Source organism: Cucurbita pepo, chromosome 1 (genome assembly GCF_057944985.1).
Source record: "Cucurbita pepo subsp. pepo isolate OVF chromosome 1, ASM5794498v1, whole genome shotgun sequence".
Lineage (NCBI taxonomy): Eukaryota > Viridiplantae > Streptophyta > Magnoliopsida > Cucurbitales > Cucurbitaceae > Cucurbita > Cucurbita pepo.
The window spans coordinates 5,681,777-5,703,660 of record NC_141798.1 but is presented as its reverse complement, the minus strand read 5'-3'; the positions used below and the strand labels follow the sequence as shown (position 1 = coordinate 5,703,660).

Genomic DNA, 21,884 nt, shown 5'->3' with positions numbered 1-21,884 from the left:
TAAATTAACAAAATTTAAAATATTTTTCTGTACCATTAAGATAAATCACTGTTTGAAATACAGCTTTGGATAAAAAAAAAAAAAAAAAAAAAAAACAACAACCCTTTAAAATACTACTTTTATGAAGAAATTAAAAGAAAAATTATGTTTTTGTTCAAATTTGTTTGACCATCTTTTCAAATTTTAAAATAAAAATGCATTTTTCTTTAAAAAATTATATAATTAATAATTTACTGTTATTATTATATTATTTTAATTTTCACAGTAAGCTAGACACATTATTATTGGTATTTATATTGATATTTAAGCGATGACTTTTTTTTATAAATATTTTTGGGTATTGTTCGATATATAAATGTATCAACATATCGATAAAATACTTTAATCTTTGTATATTAAACACTTCTTAAGAGAAATTTATTTTTTAAAAATTAAAATTTTATCAAAATTAATTTAGAATTTAAGAATAAATCAAACAAAACAAAGAGAGATGGACCTGTCGTTCAGCGATACCGTTAAAATAAGAACGAGTCCAATCCAAGTAGTTCGACATGTCGTCATATCATAAGTGAATCAAAAGAGAAGGAAGCCCTAGCACGAGCCCAAAACTCCCCTATTTAATCTCAGTTTCGCCGCTTCTCTAAACCTAAATCAGTTCCTCCATTGTGAAGCGCCAAAAATTTGACAGAGACCAGAAAGCATTCGATCTTCATCTCTTCTTCCCCCCTCGGAATCGCATTCTCCTATAATTTCATTCACTAATCGCCCAGTATTCGAGTTCACCTTCTCTCTTTGTTTTTAAAGGCGTGGGCTATGATCATAAAGAGAGAAGCTGGATTGGGATTCGAATTGTTAACTCTGATCTATTTCTTTCCGAGAAAAGGGATCGATAGAGGAAAAGATTGATTCAAGGTGCCGCCGTCTTCTAATGATGGCTCTGGTATCTTCTGAACTTTCTTCGATCTTCTTTCGCTCCTGTTTTCTTGCGATTTTTTTGGATTAGGGTTTTCTCTCACAGTGACGGGTTCTTCAGATGTTCTATGCACTTGATATGAGCGTTCAGCGTTCTGTGTTTGAATTCTTGGCATTCGTTGTGATTTATATGAGATAACGAGCTTTTCTTCGTGGGTTTTCTCATTGAACAACGGATGCTACAATGAAAGCCTGATCGCTCTCTCTCTCTCTCTTGATTTTCTCGGGGAAATAAATTTTTCCGGGAAAGGATAAGGGGTTTGGGCAATCAGGCAGCGGCCAGACAACCGTAGGGATGGTATCCACAGATTATGGGTTTATTTTATCCCATTTGTCTACTGATTCCATCTCATATTTCCCTCCCTCATTCATTTTGACGTTTTTCCCTCTTTTGTTGTGTGTATGGTTGAAATATTACTCTGAAATTTCATGACGGGAAAGATAAAAGAAGTTTTTTTTTTTTTAAAAAAAATCCCACTAAAATATTTGTTTTAGTGATTAACATGAATCTATTAAAAATTTAGGGACTAAGATGTGCCGTTTGAAGTTTTAAGAACTCAAAATTTTTGTGGGCTAGTTTAAGGAATAAGGAATCCATAATGCAAATGATGCCCTGATTATAAACTTCAACCCTACACCACCCCAAAATTAGAGAATTGGGCTAATTTAAGGAATAAGGAATGTTTCATGAGTATGTTTATGAATTTATAACGAAAAAATACTACCTAATTGATATGAGGCTTTTTGGGAAAGCTTAAAGTAGAGGAATGAGCTGTTGATACTTCTCTCTTTCAAAATTTCTCTATTTAGGTTATATATTGTGAGCGGTTGATACTTCTCTCTTTCAAAATTTCTCTTTTGAAATTTTTTTTCTGCCCTTGTTTTCAAACTTAATCTGAGGCCTACGTCGATCGGTGATGTAAGAACGAATTGACTTAGCTTACTTTCTGTTAGCTTACTTTCTGTCGTTGGATAGTGAATGTCTCACAATCACAAGTCCATTGTCATCAAGAGTGTGATTGTGAGACAATATTATGTCATTGTAGAGAGTTGTGGTCATCTAATAGAGAGCTTTCCATTTCTCTATCACATATTTCATTTCTCTATCACAGAATTTCGAAGTTCAAAAAGATTCATAGGTTTTCGATGAAGTGAAGTGTTATCTTCGTTTTGAAGATTCAACGTTGTTCCGAACAGAGTTTGAAGTGTCTCAAATGCTTACAATTATCCCTTAGTCAGAGGGCCAAGTTGATTTGCCAAGTGTGCAAGCTTAATTTGTTCCACAAATGATGCACTGTTTCCATGTCACCAAATACCAAAACTCCTCCGGTAACCTCTTCTTTTATTATTTTCAACAAACTATTAACATCTTTTTCATCTCTCATTTCTCTCTCCTTTATCAAACCCTATTAACTAACTTTAACTAATTTTCTCACATTTTACTCTTTTTGATATCTTTAATTCCTTATTTAATCACTAATAAAAAATGAAAATTTGTTGATCATAATAAATTTATTTTTTATTTTTAAAATTTTTAAAGGTTATTTTGAAATAAAACACTATATATGATAAAACAAACGTATATTTAAACTTAGTATTATGATGGGTATCTGAGTTCATAAGTCAACAATGTGTGGATCTAATTGTAATATATAAATTAAGGTTTAAAATAGACCGAGTCCATACCTTCCTCTTCTTTCATAAAAAATACCCCAACTCTTTTATTCTTCCTACAGTATCACTTGGTATCATTTCCATCTTCCCAAAACAAAAACTTCCCTCCCAAAACTACGCTCACTAACACAACCCTATTCCCCCATATTTGAATGAAAAGAATCAAATTCCATTGTCAAAATTAGACGCTGAAATTGTCACCGGAGAACGTCTGCCCAAACTGCCAGTTAGAGGGGACGACGTTCCAGGACGTGACGGTGTGACGGTCGCTGGTTGTGACTCTAAAGGACAGCGACTGACCAACCAAGACAGTGTCGGGTTGCCAGTTCTGGCCCCAGTTGCGTCTCATGCTCATCCATTTGGTGTTGCTGCTGCCTTTCACGCTCACCTCCACCACGTCCCCTGCGCCTCCCACGTTTGAGATGAGCACCAAGTTGAAGTACTGGAAGCCGTTCATACTGAATCTTATTCCTCCTTTTTTCACGCAACCCACCCTGTCCACCCACAAAATCAATGTTTCAGTGCTCACAAACACTACATATTTATAAATTCAAACGTACTAATAGAAGTTCCCAAGCTAATACCATTTCTAATTTTCTTTCCTATAATTGAGCTACGTTGTCATGGACCCATTGCCCCTTAGGTACAGTGAAACTATATATTTTAAGATTAATTTAGCTTGATTTAGCTCAATCTAGTTTTTCAAAACTAATAAACTAACATAATTCATGAAATTTTCATTTGTTTTAGGTCTAATTAAACTCTGGATTGATAGTAAATTAGTAATATATCCCAAGAGGAAAGAAAAGGGCGTTTTTGTTTTGACCTGCGATAAGTGACGGGAATAATTCCGGCTTTGTACTGGGCGAGCTTGAGGAACATAGGCATGGAGAGGTCGAAATGAGGACGGGGAGGGTTGCACCACCCTCCATTGTCGCTCGGAATCGCGAAGTTCGGAGGGCAAAAGTTCGTGGCCGTTATGATAATTGACGGATTCCCGGGATGGCACCACTGTGGATCGTCAACGCACTTAATCTCGAAACAAGCTCCGCAGCTCAAACCGTTGTTGAACAGAGCAGTGCTCAGCGCCGCCGTGTTCACACCGTAGCCATCGTCGAACAAGTTTCCATAACCGCAAGCACCTCCTGAATCAATCAATCGAGCACACAATTCTTTCTCACATCAATTCAACCGTTTGTTCATAATTAGGCAAACGCAAGATTTGAATCAAATACACAAATACTCTCGTAATCAATTCAATTCAAACGATCATTCTTCACATCTAGGTATCTCAGACAAAGTCCGATTGAAAAAATCAAACACACACAATTCTCGATTAACCAGCGATCATTCGCAGATTCAGAACTAGCTAGGTTTCTCGATAAAATTCCACTGAAGAGATATGAGAAGATTTTCCTTCCAATCAGAAATTCGAATCAACAATTCAATGCGGTAGATTAAAGACAAAGGAGTATGAAGGAAGAAGGTACCCATAGTTCCAGAGCCGTCACTGTCGCCGTAAAAAGTAGCATGAGCATTCTGCCACTGAGCGTCGGAGTAAGAAGGTCCGAGAGAAAGCAGGGAGAGGAGAAGAGCAAGAAGAGTAAACGCAAGGGCAGGCATTGTTGTGTGGTTATGGGAATTTGAATGTGAACATGAAGATTGTGAAGAACAGAGGGTCGGTATTTATGGAGGGAAAACACAGAGAGAGGAAGTGAAACGGACGAAATCATCACCGTTGATTCAGTTGCCGTTTGGTCTGCGCCCTTACATTACTCTCTCTACAATATCTTATCTTAATTATTTCTTTTTATTTCTTTTTATTTTTTAAATTGAATATTAAATATTTCAAAATTCACCAAATCAAACAAAATCTCAGAAATTAATATTACTTTCTGTAACTTTTTTTTTTTTTTTTTTTTAACTTGAATTTTATACCGAATTTATCCTCCCATTATTCTAAAATTGGAAATACTCACAAATAACAGTAAATTTTATTACTTTGCCTCATTAATCATTTAACAACATTTTATATGACACAACTACTACATTCGGAATGTATTGTGTTGCTCGGGTTAAAAGTTCGATCTCCCTTCTCTATCATAATAATTAGACAGTCTTTGGTGAAGTTGACATAATATAAGTAATAATTGGAAAGACTAAGAAACATATCTAATCTATTACATATTTATCCCATGAAGTTGATATACTCATGTAAGCACAATTTAGATATATCAGTGATGTCGTGATTATAACTCAACTGGTCTTTCTCCTTTTAAGGTTAAAAGATTCAAGTCTGCCACGACCGCATGTTCAACTGGTCTTTCTCCTTTTAAGGTTAAAAGATTCAAGTCTGCCACGACCGCATGTTGAGTTTAGATATGTTCACAGGGATCCGTGGGAAATTTCCTTTTCATTAATTTGTGGGAATTGCTTTTAAGGTTAAAAGATTCAAGTCTGCCACGACCTGAATTTAGAGATGTTCACAGGGATCCGTGGGAAATTTCCTTTTCATTAATTTGTGGGAATTGGGTTCCCACGTATAATTTTTCTCTGTTTATTATTTTTTCAAAAAAAAAATATATTGTTAGTCTAAAATTTTCATTGAAAACTTATAAAAAAATACATCCTAATAAATTGATATTTTCATATAAAAAAAACATATTATACCAACATAATTTTTAAAAATTTAAAATTTAATATTACTGTAATAATTAAAGAAAAACACACCATATAGTCTTAAATAAATGTTACCTGAATTTCAAAATTAACTCATTTTTTTAATATAACCAAAGAAGCACTCGTGTGTATTGAAAATATACTTATATTAAATGAAGCAGGGACGGAAAATATAATCCCGTCCCTTATTAGAGGATATTCCTTTTAATTTTCTCCCCTGGCACGTGGGGGAGGAGTTGTGCACCTCTTCTTAAATAAAAAATAAAAAAAAAAAGAAAATAATGATTAAATGAAGTATCTGAAATTGGGCCTTTTAAGTTAGTTAGTATAAAAAAGAGGAAATAAAAGAGTTTAAAATGATTGGGCCTACCCAACAAATTTGTGTTCCCTTCCATCCATATCCATTACAGCTGTGTGTACAAAGTTTAATTATCCTCTTAATATCCTCTTAATTACTATTAAAAACATAATTTGAATGAACTTTATACTAAATTAACCCATAATTAGGTGACATACTAAACTCATGTGAATTTTAAAATACTTACCAATTGTACTGACTACTGATTAGTTTTAATTAATTAATTAATTAATTAATTAACTTTACCAATTAAGTAAAGAAGTGGTTAACCAACTCAAATCCCAAAAACTAATCTATCTATATTCACATTGCAAATAGCTACTCATGCTTCTCCTTTCAAAATCAACTCATTCGGCGTTTTTTTTTTTTTTTTAAAGTCTTAGTACCCGATATTATTAAAAGTCTATTAACATTTTTTGTATAGCTATAGTAGAGTATGAAGGTATAGAATTCTATTGCGAGATCCTATAATAGTTGAAGAGAGGAACATAACATTTCTGCTTGTATATGTAACGGGTCAAAGCAAACAATATTTGCTTGTATTGGATTTTGGCTGTCATAATAATCGTGCGTTTAAATTTATTTAAGTTATTTGATGATGACGAAATGTATAAGAAAAGCGAGAAATTTGAGTGATGATGATGCAAGGAAGGTGTGGAAATGGGTTGAGTGTAAAAGGTGTTCTTTTGGTTATTGATTGTGGGGATGATCAAGTTGTTGAAGGGTTTTCTCTTTTTAATATATTCTCTTTGAAATATTTGATTTCTTTTAACACAAGTTAGGAAAACAAAATTCATGATATACTTTCCAATTCTCTATTCCACGTTAAAATGAGTATCGTTCAATATAAATCTAAGAACCGGTTAAATAGGATTGAATCATGTTGGACTTGTAAATATAGTTGCAGCTCGACTCGCACTTGTGTTTTCCAACAATGATTTCACAATTTTTGTACAACGTTTGCTTAGACAAACCAACGACGGTGGCTGCAATGAAAATTTCAAGGTGAAAGAGGCCACTAGAACATTGAAAGGAAATAAAGAGGAGGTTTTTTTTTTTATAATAATATTATCCTAGTTTTTTACTAACCTATGGTCGCTATCATATGCATGACGTAACATTTAATGTGGAAATATTTATATAAAATATGCATGTAGTTTTCTAGAAATTACAAATTATAAAGTTGGAAGTAGGTTGCTCAACCGCATCCATCTTAGCTTCAATTTAAAAATTTTAAATATTTTGTAATACACCTTTTGATAAAGTAATTAATTTTAGATTAAAAAGTAATGATTATGGACAATGGTAAGTGGTAATTTGTATAATTCTAAATATAAAATTCTCTCTGACTTTAATTAAAAAAATAATTATAATGATCAGTTTTAGGGTTTTTTTTTTTTTTAATATAAAATATATGCAACCGACAAATCTCATGGATGGATCTTGTAATTAATCATTAATTTATTTAATACTCGCACCACTCTTTTTTTAATCTTTTAATTTTCAAACAATTGCATCCCAACCGTCCATTCTGAAAGATCTTAATTTTATTCCTCAAACTTTTTTAAACTACAGTAAATTGATGCGATAATTAATAGATAAAAATAGATTATTTATATATTTTAAGATAAAATAAAGGGTAATAATAAGTCTGTCAATTTTTATAATTAAAGGGTAATTTTATAATTTGATTCCAATTACATACATGTTTAAATAGGTCATATAAGACAAGTTTGAAATAATAAAAGTTACCAAAAGGGATCCATAACTCAATAATTGTGATTTTTTTTTTTTTTTTTTTTTTTTTTTGGGGGAATTTGGTATTGTTTTGAGTTGGAGTATTGGACAGGCAACCACCCCACCTTTTTTTTTTTTTTTTTTTTTTGTGCAGCTGTTTTTAAAAATTTTAATTTATATAATTATAATTTTAAATAATAATAAAATAAAAATAAATAAAAAAAAAGGTTAGGTGTATAACTGTATTCACAAGCAATCACATGCACTTTAACCCCATCCATCTTCTTCCCCCTTTTTAAATATTTCTCTTTTTTTCCCCTTTGGATCTCTCTCATGTCTTTCACATCTCCATATTCCCATTTTCCCTTTTTATTTTTTCACATTCCCTCTTCCCCCTCTCTCTCCTCCTTTCTCTCTCTTTCAAGCAACCATGTGGAACAACATCATAGATGTTATCTCTATTTATCTGAGGTCTTTTCAAGAAACCAAAAATAAATCTACGAGAATTTATAAACACTTCATTTTGTTTTCGATCCCGTTATTCATTTCCTTCTTCTTTCATCCGATGGTCTTTTTAGCATAAAAAATAATACTGAATCAAAGCAGTCCAGAAACAAATTAGTCATGCAATCTTGTAAACTTGAATCTCCTACCTCATTTTTTTTTATTAAAGACAGAGATTTGTTTTGATATAACTACAATTACTGTAATGGGTTATGGGTTATGAATGTCTTAATCAGTTAAGTTATGCTCATGATAATATCAATAAAGTTAGTTCGTCGATATTTCTTTTGGTATTGAAAAATTATGGTCACGACATCAATATATTTATTTTGAAAATAATTATCGAACTAAATTTAAGTGGATTGTTGACACGTTGAAACTTAAATTAGTTTGAGGTTAAAAGTAACGTGATATTAATGGTTGTAACATAGTGTGTATATAGTTTGATATGACTTGTCAAAAATCAATAAGACAATTTGAAGATTTGTTGTTTTTATGTTGTTTTGACAACTAACGTTGTTGATGCTACCCCGTTTCTTTTTCTCGTGTTCTATCTTAATACATCTTGATTTTACTTATTTCAAAAAGAAATTATTTTAATTATTTATAAAATATTAATATTTTCAGATTTTCAATTTTATTCTAGATTTTTAACTTTTATAATTAAAATATTTTAAAATTTAGTCACGATCAAATTAAATTAAATTAAATTAAATTAAATTATTGTATTGCATTTAATAGATATCTTAGGTATTTCATACTAAAAACTAGATACATGTGGCTCAAACTAGAACTCCACATGCCATCTTTTTTTTATAATAATAATAATAAAAAAAAAAAAAAAAAAAAAAACTTTTTGTTAAATGTAGGGTTGAAATTAAATAATATACCTAAAATACCCTTTTTAAGCAAAATTCAAAGATTTTAATGTCATATTGGAGGGGTTGAAGCATACAAGTTTAAGGCTCTAAACAAATAATTAATAAGATACACTACAAAATATTTTTTAATACAAGATTCTTTACCCATTCAAATTCAATTATTGGGCCAATCATAGATCATAAGCCGTAACATGGTTTATCGGTAATGTTAAAGATTAAAATATTATTTTGATTCCTATATTTTTAAATTCATTTTATTTTATTTTATATGGTTTCAATTATTTCATTTTTATCTAATTTTAATTTATTCATTAAAGTTAATTTTTGTCAATAATAATAATTTTCATATAAAAAAGACACCCAATATAGTTATAAAATTTATATCAATCAAAATTAATTAATGAGATATTTAGAGTCCTATATTAATGAAAATGACCTAAAAGTACTACTCTATCATAAATACACACTTTTATCCATTATTTTTAAGTTTTTTTTAATAATTAATTTAACCTTTTAAATTCTAACCATGGTGATGTTAACTAAAATGTCAATGTCAATTTAAGAAACATTAATGTCATTCAATATTTATTGTCTTTTTTTAATTAAAAAAAGTAAGTTATATATAAGAAAAAAAGGGTAAAGTAAGCATTTGAAACTCTTTTTCAATAAATTTGAAGTGTTCACGTTATTAGAATTTTTCTTAAAACAAATATATAGTCATAAACAATTAAATATAAAATATTGTTGAATAAATGTATAAATTTTATATAATAATTATTATTTATGTGTTTCTACCTTTTTAGTATTTTTTTTTTTTAAAAATGAAAATATGAAACTTAAAAACGCAACCTTCAAAATTTTGACCCACAAAAAGAAGATAAGATTGAAAATATATTCCAAATTGTGTGGAAACCCGACCCGTATAATAACCGGGTGGATGAGAATTGCAGGTGGGGACCACAAGAACACGTGGAGAGAGACTAAGGGTGTAATCCAATAAAATAAGAATTGGCGTATAGTAAAGCGCGCTTTATCTATCCACCTGTCTGGACGAGACGTGTCCCACACGGATAATGCAAATTCCTTTTTTTTTTTTTTTTTTAATTTAATTTTTCAACCTTTATTTATTTATTTATTTATTTATTAAGTTTAAGAAAATTAATGGGATATCCGCAAACCACTTTGGTCCACTCGATTCTCCATACTCTTATGCCCTCTCCCTTCACCACATAATTTTCAAATTTTCTTAAATTATCTCTCTTTTTATTTTATTTTATTTATTCACTTATTCTAATTTTCCCCTAAAATAAAATTATGAACATAAATTATCATTTAAATATTAGGTCCACCAAATTCCACACTCAACCTTGAATGTGACAAGAGAATGCACATCTTCTAATCAATCTTATTATTTTCGTACGTAATCCCTCTAATTACTCGTACTTTGTTTCTTTAATTATATATTTAAAAACCCGATTAATATAACGAACAAAATTATCAAATTTAATTTTATCATGAAAAAAATTGGATTTTGATTGTAAAATATTTAAATGTTTAATTAATTATTTTGGTTGGGGAAAAGTTTTTTAAGGAAGTTGCGTATAGGGAAAGGAGGGTGCCACATGTCAAAAGGTAATTGGAGGAAGTGGGAGTTATTACGTTAAGAAGCAGCCTCACGGGGAAAAGAAAAGAATAGAAAAGAAAAGAAAAGGGTTTTGGTGGGTTTAACTGGATATAGCCGGTAAGGACGAGGGATGGGCACCGGATGTTCCGGTTTCGTGGTCAAACATTTGAGGATATATGCTGTAAGAGGTTTTAGAGAGAGTTTATGTTCCTGGTTTATTTTTTTTTATTTTTTATTTTGAACAATTAAGAAACGGGGTTTTGCTCCTCTACAATTTTTTTACCCGCTGAAATCATTTCTCGTTTTCATCTTTGAATTTTCTTCTTCGGAATTTCATGGATCTCTTTCCTTCTTCCCGCAATGGATTCTGGATCTCCTCTTTCAATTTCCTCTAATTTTGCTGCATTCTTCTTCTTACCTTCTTCTTACCTTCTTTTTTGAAATCTGAGCTCCAACTTGGATCTTGGGTTGGAATTAATTATTTGGATCCTCCTTCTACCGGTGAGTTTTTTTTTTTCTTTTCCGGTTTGCACAGAGAATTTTGGAGTTTAGATTTTGTTTTTTGGTTCGTGTTCTTCGGGTTGTTCGGTTCTCGCAAAATATGGGAACCTGTATGAATTCTGATATTTTTGTTGGATGGGTTTTGTTCTGTGTCATTTCTGTTGGATTTATGAACAATTGGTTCTTCAGAAATCGTCCGAAGTTGGGAAGCTATGATGGGTTTAAGATCGGATCCTGTGGATTTGACTTTCTTCTCGAAGTTGAATTCTTTGAAATTGGTTTAATTTGGGTTGATCCGATGCTCTCTGTTTGGTTTTATGTTGTTGAAGCAAGCAACTTATGAATCGGATGTTTTCATTTCGTGGTTTTGGAGTGGGTTTTGATTCCGAATTCTGAATTTTGCTTATTGGTTTCATTTCTTTAATCTCTGTTTGAAATTTCGATCTCTTTGCTCCAGATTTCCAGTTCTATAAGTTTGTGACATTGAAATTTTGAATGTTCTTTGATTTCTAAATCTGTTTTATTTTTTTCTTGCTGTCGTTATGAATTGAAGTGCAACATTTTCGTCCCAATCCGAAGTTTTTGCTGAATCTGGAATTTCAAATTTGAATGATTTTGGTCTGTTGTTTTGATGATTGACAGTGAAACTGGCGAATCTCTGTGTGTTTGATGAGTTTTTATCACAATGAATGCCTAAGACATGGTGATGAAGAAGAGACTGGATAACAGATTCAGTAGCTTTTCGGACTGGACCGTCCCGAGAGGTCCGAGATCTCTTAGGGTGAGTAAAATTGCATCTTCAGATCTCTTTCTATAACTCTCTGATTTGTTGAATTGTCACTTAAATCTTGTCCTCCTTGATTCTAGAAGAGGGTTCATCGAAAGAACGATTTCGAGGATGGCCAGATCTGCGCAATTGAACTGCTGGCTTCTTTAGCAGGGAAGCTTCTGCAGGATGGCGAGAGCACAGCATGTAGTAATACGTCTGATGGAGATCACTCGGTGATCGGCACAAACGTCGTCAAGGAAGAACAGTCGAACAAGGAGAGAGCTTTCAAGGTGGAATGCTGTGATGGTGGTAGCAGTCAAAGCTGTGATCTTGGTTTAGAAAACACTGATCAGAAACAAAATCTGAAGAAACTCCAATATGTAGATAATGATACTGTTTTGGATTGTACTTCAGTTGTCGTAAATTCTAATAGCTCAGACGAGGCCTGTGGCGATGTTAAGCCTGTGATTCGCAAGACGGAGTTCGAAGATTATCGCGCTAAACCAGAGGAAGGCTCCCCTGAGTTTGTAGAATCAACTGAAACTGGTATGAAGATTGTAAATGAAGAAGCACATGAGGCTAAGGGATTTGGAGTTGGGTTTCCAAATATGGCTGATTCCCACAATTCTAAGGATTTGAACAAGTCCCATAGGAAATCACCAACTACAGCCAATTCAAGCTTCAAAACTAAATTGCCCTTGTCGACCGATGCCATTCGTAGTTCGTTTTCCAGATATAGGAATTACTTTAAGTTAGCAAGTAGAGATGAAGATGAAAAATTTAGGTCCAATAAATCTAGCATCCACTCAAACTCGTTTAGACCTCCATCACGAATTGCAGGCCGACGAATAAGGAAATTACTGAATTCCAAACACTGGAAAGCAGCTCCAAAGCTGAAGGACTGTGAGGTTCCTAGATCTGGTGAGTTCATTTTCTGAGTTTTCGTCGTAGTTTGCTTGTTATGAAATCTGTTTGTAACTTTTGATTCGCTTTCGTATCAGAATCTATAGACGAAGAAGCACGAAACCCCTTTCGCAAGAGGAAGCTGTATTTCAACAGTGAGAGATACCAGGGTGATAGTCTTTACAAAAGGAGAAGATTTGTCTACCGAAGCTCCATAGTGAATTCTGATGGAGGAATGAGCAGTGAAAGCGTAACCAACTCTCCCGAAAAGAGCGTCAACGTCGATAAGTCTGGATTAGCTGCAATATTGCACGGAGGTCCATAGCTAACTTGTTGCTTGAATTTAGAGTCCATTTAGGACCAGTATAACTACATTTCTGTGCCCCAGTAATCTCAATAAATTTCCTCTACATGTGCAGCAAGTGTTTCAACACCATCAGGTCAACAAGCATCCTTCCACTCCAAAGATGCTCATGGTATGAACGATCCCTTGCATCTTAACATCATTTGGTAACTTGGTTTCTCATCATATGCTCTGCTTGATTGTTCAACAGTAAAATTTAGCATTAGATCATTCAAGGTGCCAGAGCTATTCATTGATATCCCAGAAAACGCAACTGTTGGGTCGCTGAAGGTAAAATAAAGTGCAGTTCACCTGATCTCTTTTGGACTTATAAACACAATGTAACAACTTTCTGCCAATGAAAGTGCCAAGAAGCCATCCATTTGTATATCAAACTAATATAAGTTCTGTAACTTTCTCCAGAAGATAGTACTTGAGGCAGTAACTGCTATTCTCAAGGATGGATTACGTGTTGGGGTTCTCGTTCACGGGAATAAGGTTAGAGATGACAACAGAACCCTGTTGCAGACAGGACTTTCTTGTAAAGATAACTTGGATACCGTTGGTTTCACTCTGGAGCCAAATCTTGTGCATAATATTACTCTGCCTTTGTGTTCTGAGGATCCCCCTCAGATATTAGCATGTGACATGACTGAACTTCTACCCAGGTATTACCATTACATTCAAACATACAACTAGGTTATTGTTTCGTTCCATCTTGAGATTTCGGAGTACCTAAAATTTTTCGTGCTGTGTCAATTTCTTTACAGCTCACCTGTAAATCCTTCGAGCTCGGGAATACTAGATGCCGCCTTACCTAATACTATATTGACCAACCCTCAAAACCAAGATGAAAATAGACATGGACTGATTACTACCAGCATTGACCAGTTACCTGACAATTCTTTACAAGATTGCAAAGCTTTGGTTCCTGTTCCAGACATGACTATGGAAGCATTAGCTGTAGTTCCCTTGAATCCAAAATCCAAGCGTTCAGAAGCTGTACAGCGTCGAACGAGGAGACCCTTCTCCGTTTCAGAAGTAGAAGCGCTGGTTCAGGCCATTGAGGAGCTAGGAACTGGAAGGTTTGCCAATGCTTTCTAACAACACAATCAACCTCACCGCAAGGCATGAGTTTAAACCAATTCAAACTGTGTTTCCTTTTTGCAGGTGGCGGGATGTTAAATTCCGAGCATTTGAAAATGCAGATCACCGAACTTACGTAGATTTGAAGGTGGGGTTCCATCTCCTAAACATGTGTTAGTGTGATCCATTACTACTGTTGAAATAAAATTTTAACCTGATGAGGATGTGTTGCAGGATAAATGGAAAACCTTGGTTCACACGGCAAAAATATCACCTCAGCAGAGAAGGGGCGAGCCTGTCCCACAAGAACTCCTGGATCGAGTGCTGGCTGCACATGCTTACTGGTCGCAACATCAGGCAAAGCAACACAGCGGCAAGCTTCATCAAGCTGGAGTCGTGAAGGCCATTGAGGGCTCCAGCAGTTAGGCTTGCCGTCTAAAAGAAATTTGCCATATAATGTAAAAAGGAATAGTAGCTACATTTGACACTTTGCTGTAATCAATCAAGGAAGACAAATTGTAAGCATGATTTTAATTTCTTGTATTTCACACTTTGATTCATTGTTTAGCTTTCCCATTTGGGAAGAGTTGTCATTTGTAAATATGATTCTTGTAATAATAAAATTCTAACAGAATTCTTTGTGTGTTTATTAGACATTCAATGTATTCAGTTTTATTGTAGTCTATCAGTATCATTAAATTCCTATACTTGAAGTTTTGTAGCTAAATATGAAAATGCTTTGATGAAGGGAGTTTAACTTGCACAATTAGTGAAGTACCAAGAGTGGAAAATGAAACGTTCACCTAAAAATTAAAAATAAATACACGGCTGATGGAAGTCCAGGTAATTTGCAAAGGATATGGATTGATTATCGACATTATATGCAAAGCATGTCAGATCATGGGGTAGGAAGTAGTATACATCTACTAAACATGGATTGTCAAGGATACAGCAGCCATCAACTTACTTAAACTTAACTAAAGTGAGTACCGTAATTGGTATCTGCGAAGCCAATCCTCGCCCTTCTCATAATAATCCATCCTACTGAAAGTCTGTGTTGTGAATTGTGAAGCAGCAGCATAAACAGAAGCCCCCCGCCATGCATCGAGAACTGGATCCAATGCTCTGACCACCCTAATAGGCGACCCGCATGGCCTGATCATCCGAATTCCAGCTTCTAAGCGTTCCCTCATGCCAGGAAAAAGGCAACTTCCTCCTGTAATAAGTACTGAATTGGTTAATCTTTCTGCAATATCATCACTGTACGATGGCAATCTCCGTAATGAGACACCAGTCATTTCATCTAATCCTGTCTGGTCAACTCCAATCCAGTTGGGATGAAATAGAATTTCAGGGCATCGAAACCTTTCAACCCCCATAACAATCTGGAAGTCTTCCTTGGTAAGTGGACGAAATTTTGGCACTTCAGTTGGTTGAACATCTGACTTCAGAACAAAAGTGGGATCTATGTCCTGATTACAGTAGAAAGGCATTAGACTTAATATCTCAGCAACTAAAGACCAAGGTCTTGAAATCAGTAAATAGGTAAAGCAGACTAAGTTGGGACTGACCTGGAGCCTAGAGGATAAACGAACCAATTCAGCTTCATCCTCATCTGGGCCTTCATCGTCATCATCATTGTTATCTTTGCTCATAAGTTTATAAAGCTGCCAGTCTTCATCTCTTGCACCAAAGGTGTCCTCGCCCTTCCCACGATCAAAGGCTGCTGTCGTTAAAAGTCGCATCCTCTCCCTCTGGGCAGCATTCAGTCTCTCACCACGTCCTACTCCTCCAGATAAATTATTCCCATTTGTAGGGCCTCCATTAGTCTTGATTCGTTTTCGCTGCTCCACTTTTTCAGACAGCTCCTTGTATTTGACATACAGTTCCTCTAAATAAAGCTCAGGGTTCTCCCTACAAAGGAAGAAATAGAAAGGGGAAAACAAGCATATTAAAAAATCAATTCATAGAAATCCAGTATAATGAACCATTCAAATGAACAATGGTAACTTCCACCCTTGTGCATTCTTTCATTTCTCTAATTTCTCTAAATAAAAGCTCAGTTTCATACAATATATATGTATATATATAATGGATAACTTCCAGCAAGCAAGGTAGGAAGAGATTGTGTGTATACATTCTTCTTTCTTCATCCAGCTGGCTTCTCCTTTCTCTTTCTAACTCTTCTTCATAACGTTTCTGCTTGGCGCGCTGCCGCCCTTCAGATGTGGTTTTGAGAAACAATTGCCTTCTTTTCTCTTTGATCTGCCAAGAAACTCAAACTGCATGAATTTCAATAATTATAAAAGAGAAGCATTTATGAAGAATGCACTAATATCATTTGGATCCTCGTAACGATCATATTTAGACAATGTATGGCAGCGCTGAACAACAAAAAAGAATCAATGTTTAAAACATTCAGGTGTTTATCATGCATATACAGCCTTATTTTACCTGTTCAGGTGACAACATGTCATCAGGGACATTGATAAGATGAAACTTTTCATTTGTAGCATCTGTATGATCCTCAGTTTCCGCTTGATCATCCTTGCGTTCACCCTTTGCTTTCCGCAAAGATTGTGTTGTTTTGGTCAGAGCAGATTCAATTTCCTGCTTAGAGACGTACCCAGTCTCTGACAAGAAGGATGGAATATCAACCTCGGACACTTGCACAAGCTGATGCAAAAGAAACTCCAAACCACGCACTTCATTTTCAAGCTCATTGATCCTTGAAGATCTTTTTGCTTCAGCCATTTCTCTCAATCGTTGACCTTGTTTCTCCTTAATTGCGGCCTTTCTTGCGATCTCCTCTTCTGAAGGAGGCTCTTCAGTAGGTGGTGGAATCCATGGGAGTTGCCAACACCTAGTTTTCTCTTCTACTTCCTTGGTCCCTTTCTGTTCATAGATATAGGATTCAAACTGAATGAAGGGACGGATACACACGATGATGATAACGATAATAATAAAGCCAAGAAGGCTACCTGAAACAATTGAGCCTCAGATGCATAATCTGAAGCTATATAGCAATGCTCCATCTTCAGATCTTCAACCTTCTCCCACGTGAACTGGGTCCTTTTGCATGAACTAAAATTATGAATTTTTTTCTTTTTTGCCAACTTCGCACACACTAAATATGTGAAATGAATTCTACTTACATGTGATGAGGATATTTGAGTGAAAGAAGTTGCTTCAGAGAATCAGTCACATGATATCCACCAATATTGGTTCTGCAGCATCCTTTATAAAGGGGCTCCCCATCGATGAACTGATAATAAAGATCACGTTTACAACTATCATAGACTCTCCATTAAAATCAAGTGTGCTAGATGCAGTTCACTCAATAGTCAATTATAAAATATATACATGAATAGTACAACTAGAAACATCAAAGTTTGGAGCTTCAAACACTCAACCTCAAATTGACAAAATTATAACAATGCATAAACGTTGAAGAAAAGAAAATTCAAAAAACAAAAAGCTTTATGAACACCAACTCAAACACTGATATAGACGGAAAGACCAACAGCAGTACACACTTGCATCATAAGCAAGAAAGTTCATATTTACTAAAAACGATATTGATACCAACTCAAACATTGATAAGTCAGAAAGATCAATAGCTTGATGCATCACAAGCAAGAGACCTCATACACAGTGACGGCCAACATATTTGACCCTTGTTGATCCTGAGGAGGGGGGTGCGGGTTAATTTACAAGAACAATACAACAATGAATTGATAAGCTCTATGAAATAGTAAGAGGATGAAAGACTAAAGCAAACCGGAATAACATGGCTAGCAGTAAATCCAGGGCAAATAGCAAGGCCATCTTTATCGCATATCCCAAGTTGTTGGTTGTACATATAGCTGAATGCCGCATCGACACCATATGCTGTAATAAAGTTACAAGGGGAAAGGAAAAAATAATGTCAAAGAAGTAGAACCAAACACTATAAGTAAATTAAATTATAGGTTATGTTTAGAGGTACAAGCCAAACATAAAATATAAGTCTTAATCTGTAACCCAGCGGAAAAGGACTGCCACAGAAAAGAGCTTGAAAACATTACTTCGGCAAAATTATGGTGACCGATCATTAGAGAACATAGTAAATTCAACAACATGAACAAGAACCATACCTATTGAAGGAACTCCATAGGTCTCAAACAAAAGCTCTGCCATTTTACTACGAGATTGAACTGGATTGCAGACACATTCTGTAATCAGGATAGGGTGATCAATCTGTTCTGCACTCAAAGGAACATAATTAAATTAAGAACTTTGTTTAACAAAAAGGTGGGGGGAAAGTAAAGTGGCATTATTTGAAACCGTATGAAAAAAAGTTCTTCAAATTAGAAAAAGAAAGGAAAAAAAAGATTTTGAGAGTTAAACAAGTAGTAACAAACAAGAATAACAGCTGTTCAATTATAAATACTACCAGCATCACCAAGTCTAAGTCGTATTCTACACTATCATTAATGTCTAAACTATACGTAATTATACATCCAAATAAGAATATGAATCACAACATTCATTCACCACATATGACATCTGAAGCTGCTATAAGGAGCCCCATTGTTGTTGGTAATTGCAAAAATAAATAATATAATTTCCGAAAGGAAATTTCGAATTATGCACCCAAAGAGAGGAGATATGCTAAACTACACCAAACCTCAAATCCCTTCCCACGAAGCAAGTCCTATCTAAACCCAACGTTTTTTCCTCTTTTTTTTCCAATCAAATATTCCAAAGCGCACAAAACCAATGTGCCGTAACAAACAGTCTTTTCCTGAAGCGGAGGACCCAGGATAGCTTACTCCATCATCATATATGTTCAAGGTAGGAACTGAAGATATGCCAAGAGTCTACCAAAATAGTAGGATTATGCGAGACAGCAAGCATTACAAACAAGAAACGGAGAGAGAAGGCAATGAGGAACGACAGAACAAGGTACCAAAAAAAGGTTGCAACTTAATGTTCGCACAATTACCTCTGGTCCAGTTGCTCCAAGCCGATCAAATCCAAAGTCAAGAACCTAATATATGCAAGGAATTATTAACAAGCTACAACTTTATATTCTCCAAGTTCGTATAAGTACACATAGGCATGCAGCGACACCTATATGCATTCTTCTAATATACATGCGTTACCTTTGTTGCCCACATATGATTATCTCCGAGTTTCAGTAAAATTAAGTTCAGACAATGTTTTTAGTTCACATGTGTAGGTCCAAATTGAAAGTGGCAAAAGATAAAACAATAATTCAACTTACGTATTCCATATTTTCAAACTGATAAACAACGTTGCCATCAAAAGCAGAGCGAGGACCTGAACGTGTGCAATCAAAATATTTCATCAAAGACGGATCGTGGTCTCCAACTATAGTAACCGTTTCACCTGAATTACAATAAGAAGAACAACAGATTACGCTTCAATTAATAATCTTACAAAGCATAAAGAACAAGATAATTTCCGCAGAAGCGGAGGGTCACAATTTTTCAGAGAACTCGAGTGGATGCAAAACTAAGCCACAATTGTTAATATCCATCAACAATTCTTTCTTTATTCTACTTCGCAAGTGTGAATTTTTCAAAGAAAGAAGCTACAACCAAAGAAACCAACAGATTAACTGACGAAAAGTAGGGATACCAGTGGCTTTGTGGCGAGGTCTCTGGACAATATTCCTGAAAATAACGCGAGGGTCGGACTCTCCTGCCCATCTGGAAGAATCAAACACAGCAAAGAGAACTAAATTCAAGGAAAAAACAGAACACAGTTTATATGAACGTAAAAATAAAAGAAAGTTCGTTCTCGTGCTGCTTATTCGAAGAGTTGAAGCCAGAAAAATGGAGATACCCAATGCGAAAAGAGGAGGCGCCATTGTCGATAACGATGGGAGTGGTGGAGGGAAAGTGATTGAAATCAGATTGTCGCTGTATTTCCGATACAAACGGCATGTCTACGAGTCCAGAAGCTGAAACAGAAAATACTGGGAGTGGGGGAAGCTTGCTTCTTCTTTGCCCTAACTTGCAGCGAGCTGGAGAAGAACACAGACGACGCTGAATGCTCTTTTGGTTGTTGGAAAGCAAGCTGAAGGCGCGGCAGCACGGGCAAGATGGAGTGGAAACGGGCAGTTTAGTTGAACCGGTCTGTTGAACCGGTCTGTTGAGCCGATATGAAAACTAAAAATTATGGAATCAATTATATTAACTTTCGCTAATTAATGGTTTAATTTGGTACAGTATCAAATTTGGACCGATATGAAGGCACTTATAAATCGCTTCCAAGCATAAATCACCTTTCGTGGGGAGTACTTTTAATCACGAGCAAATAGCTAAAAGGCCATTCACATTGGGCCATTTTGCTGGGCTTAAATATAAACTTCCCACCGGAAGAAGACAAGGCCCATTAAGGTTTTTTTGTTTTTTTGTTTTTTTGTTTTTTTTTTTTTAATAACACGTGGAATAATAAATAGGCGTGAAAATTTAAATATATGATTTTATAGTTGAGATTATTATGCCCTAAACTCCATTTAGAGTTAATTTTATTTTACAGACGTTAAATGTATTTGTATTGTATTATATTTTTAAAGATTATTTTAAAATGTACAGTAATCTTTTTTATTATTATTAAGTAAACAATATGCAGGTTAAGAGATTCGAATCGACATTTTCTTAGTCAAAATCGTGTCTTAACTAATGAACTCAAGGTGTTAAATTTTTATCGACATGTCAACATTTTCATCGATATTTTCACACATCTAATAGATTCGATAAGAACACTAGGGATGAATCGACATTTCTATTCTATTATTTAAAAAATTGAAAAAAATCAGTTGTTAGATGTTTATTTATTAATTTTATACAAAATTTCCAAAAAAAATATACATTTGCGTCTTATCCATATTTGTATCTACAAAAAAAAAAAAAAAAAAAAAAAAAAAAAAAAAAAAAAAAAACATGTAATCCAAATCCTTCGAATCGTTGTGGTTCTGTTTGTCGGAATTTGACTGAAATTTGGAAGTTTCCGGCGACGGTTGAAAGTCAAAAAAAAAACATAACGTGGCGAACCACATGGGAGCATGTGTGAGGAGAAAAACACAATCTTCACAGTTACCATTTCATTCCACCGCTCTCTCCTTTTCGAGCTCTATTACAATATGTTTGCCAATATTTGTATGTATAAAACATAAACGATGATCCATCATTTGATCACATTTTCCTTTCTAGTTTATTTATTTTTAATAATAATTAAATTGTTAATAATTAATCACAAATTCACATTCACCCATTATTAGAAGATATAGTTGTGATGGCTTCATTAGAATATATATATATATATATTTATTTATTTATTTATTTTGTCTGGTTTGATTTTGTCGAATTTGTTCATGTGTTTTTGTCTCAATGTTGTGAATGCTCAAAACTCAACATGAAAGAGTGAGAGAATGTGAGGACGTTATGGGCATCGGTTATTTTTTTATAATCCGTGTTTCAATTCAACCCTAAAATTATATTATTATTTTTCTTTTTTTCTTTTTCAATAATGTCAATACATATGGTCCTTCCATTTTTATTTTGATTCTATGTTTCCTTATCGAAATAATTTAAGAGAATCGCGGAACGAAAGTTAATATTTTACGATAACAATATTTGTTTTTGATAAGAAAGTATATTTGCTTCCTTCTTTTTGTGATGTATTATTATTATTATTATTGATTTGGTAAGCGGAGAATAAATCATAAAAAAATAATAATGAAATTAAATATAAAAAAAATACATATATATCAATACATCATTATACCAATTTTGATAAAAATTAACAATAATATTTAATTTTATTAAACTATTATTTTA

At 34.0% G+C, this 21,884-nt stretch overlaps 3 protein-coding genes and 1 non-coding gene across 7 annotated transcripts; 2 read left to right on the top strand and 2 right to left on the bottom strand.

The window, feature by feature from the left end:
* The first annotated feature begins 1,182 nt into the window (after nucleotides 1-1,182).
* LOC111783092 (small nucleolar RNA snoR143) lies at nucleotides 1,183-1,329 on the top strand. Its single transcript, XR_002813279.2, has one exon. It is a non-coding gene; the product is annotated as a small nucleolar RNA snoR143 (small nucleolar RNA).
* A 951-nt stretch (nucleotides 1,330-2,280) lies between these two features.
* On the bottom strand, nucleotides 2,281-4,403 carry LOC111788448 (expansin-A4-like). The gene is made up of 3 exons (XM_023668785.2): nucleotides 4,137-4,403; nucleotides 3,473-3,791; nucleotides 2,281-3,140 (listed from the first exon to the last, which is right to left on the bottom strand). The coding sequence occupies exons 1-3, from the start codon at nucleotides 4,267-4,269 to the stop codon at nucleotides 2,828-2,830; spliced, it is 765 nt and encodes a 254-aa protein (XP_023524553.2). The 5' UTR covers nucleotides 4,270-4,403; the 3' UTR covers nucleotides 2,281-2,827.
* A 6,069-nt stretch (nucleotides 4,404-10,472) lies between these two features.
* LOC111792712 (telomere repeat-binding protein 4) lies at nucleotides 10,473-14,711 on the top strand. Of its 3 annotated transcripts, none has more exons than XM_087125793.1 (10): nucleotides 10,473-10,610; nucleotides 11,573-11,711; nucleotides 11,798-12,620; nucleotides 12,701-12,919; nucleotides 13,022-13,078; nucleotides 13,157-13,236; nucleotides 13,369-13,613; nucleotides 13,716-14,030; nucleotides 14,116-14,179; nucleotides 14,266-14,711. In XM_087125793.1, the coding sequence occupies exons 2-10, from the start codon at nucleotides 11,631-11,633 to the stop codon at nucleotides 14,455-14,457; spliced, it is 2,076 nt and encodes a 691-aa protein (XP_086981919.1). In that variant the 5' UTR covers nucleotides 10,473-10,610; nucleotides 11,573-11,630; the 3' UTR covers nucleotides 14,458-14,711. The 3 variants fall into 3 exon arrangements, with proteins under 3 accessions (XP_086981919.1, XP_023530048.2, XP_023530044.2); XM_023674280.2 differs by lacking the exon at nucleotides 10,473-10,610 and adding an exon at nucleotides 10,636-10,930 and having other exon boundaries at nucleotides 11,801-12,620; XM_023674276.2 differs by lacking the exon at nucleotides 10,473-10,610 and adding an exon at nucleotides 10,636-10,930.
* A 164-nt stretch (nucleotides 14,712-14,875) lies between these two features.
* Nucleotides 14,876-20,178, bottom strand: ARP5 (actin-related protein 5). 2 transcript variants are annotated; one of them, XM_023674261.2, is made up of 12 exons: nucleotides 19,885-20,178; nucleotides 19,678-19,748; nucleotides 19,301-19,425; nucleotides 19,019-19,063; nucleotides 18,168-18,270; nucleotides 17,813-17,922; nucleotides 17,187-17,296; nucleotides 17,013-17,103; nucleotides 16,486-16,926; nucleotides 16,169-16,296; nucleotides 15,603-15,945; nucleotides 14,876-15,503 (listed from the first exon to the last, which is right to left on the bottom strand). In XM_023674261.2, the coding sequence occupies exons 1-12, from the start codon at nucleotides 19,983-19,985 to the stop codon at nucleotides 15,009-15,011; spliced, it is 2,163 nt and encodes a 720-aa protein (XP_023530029.1). In that variant the 5' UTR covers nucleotides 19,986-20,178; the 3' UTR covers nucleotides 14,876-15,008. The 2 variants fall into 2 exon arrangements, with proteins under 2 accessions (XP_023530029.1, XP_023530037.1); XM_023674269.2 differs by lacking the exons at nucleotides 19,678-19,748; nucleotides 19,885-20,178 and having other exon boundaries at nucleotides 18,168-18,275; nucleotides 19,301-19,396.
* Between the last annotated feature and the right edge of the window lie 1,706 nt (nucleotides 20,179-21,884).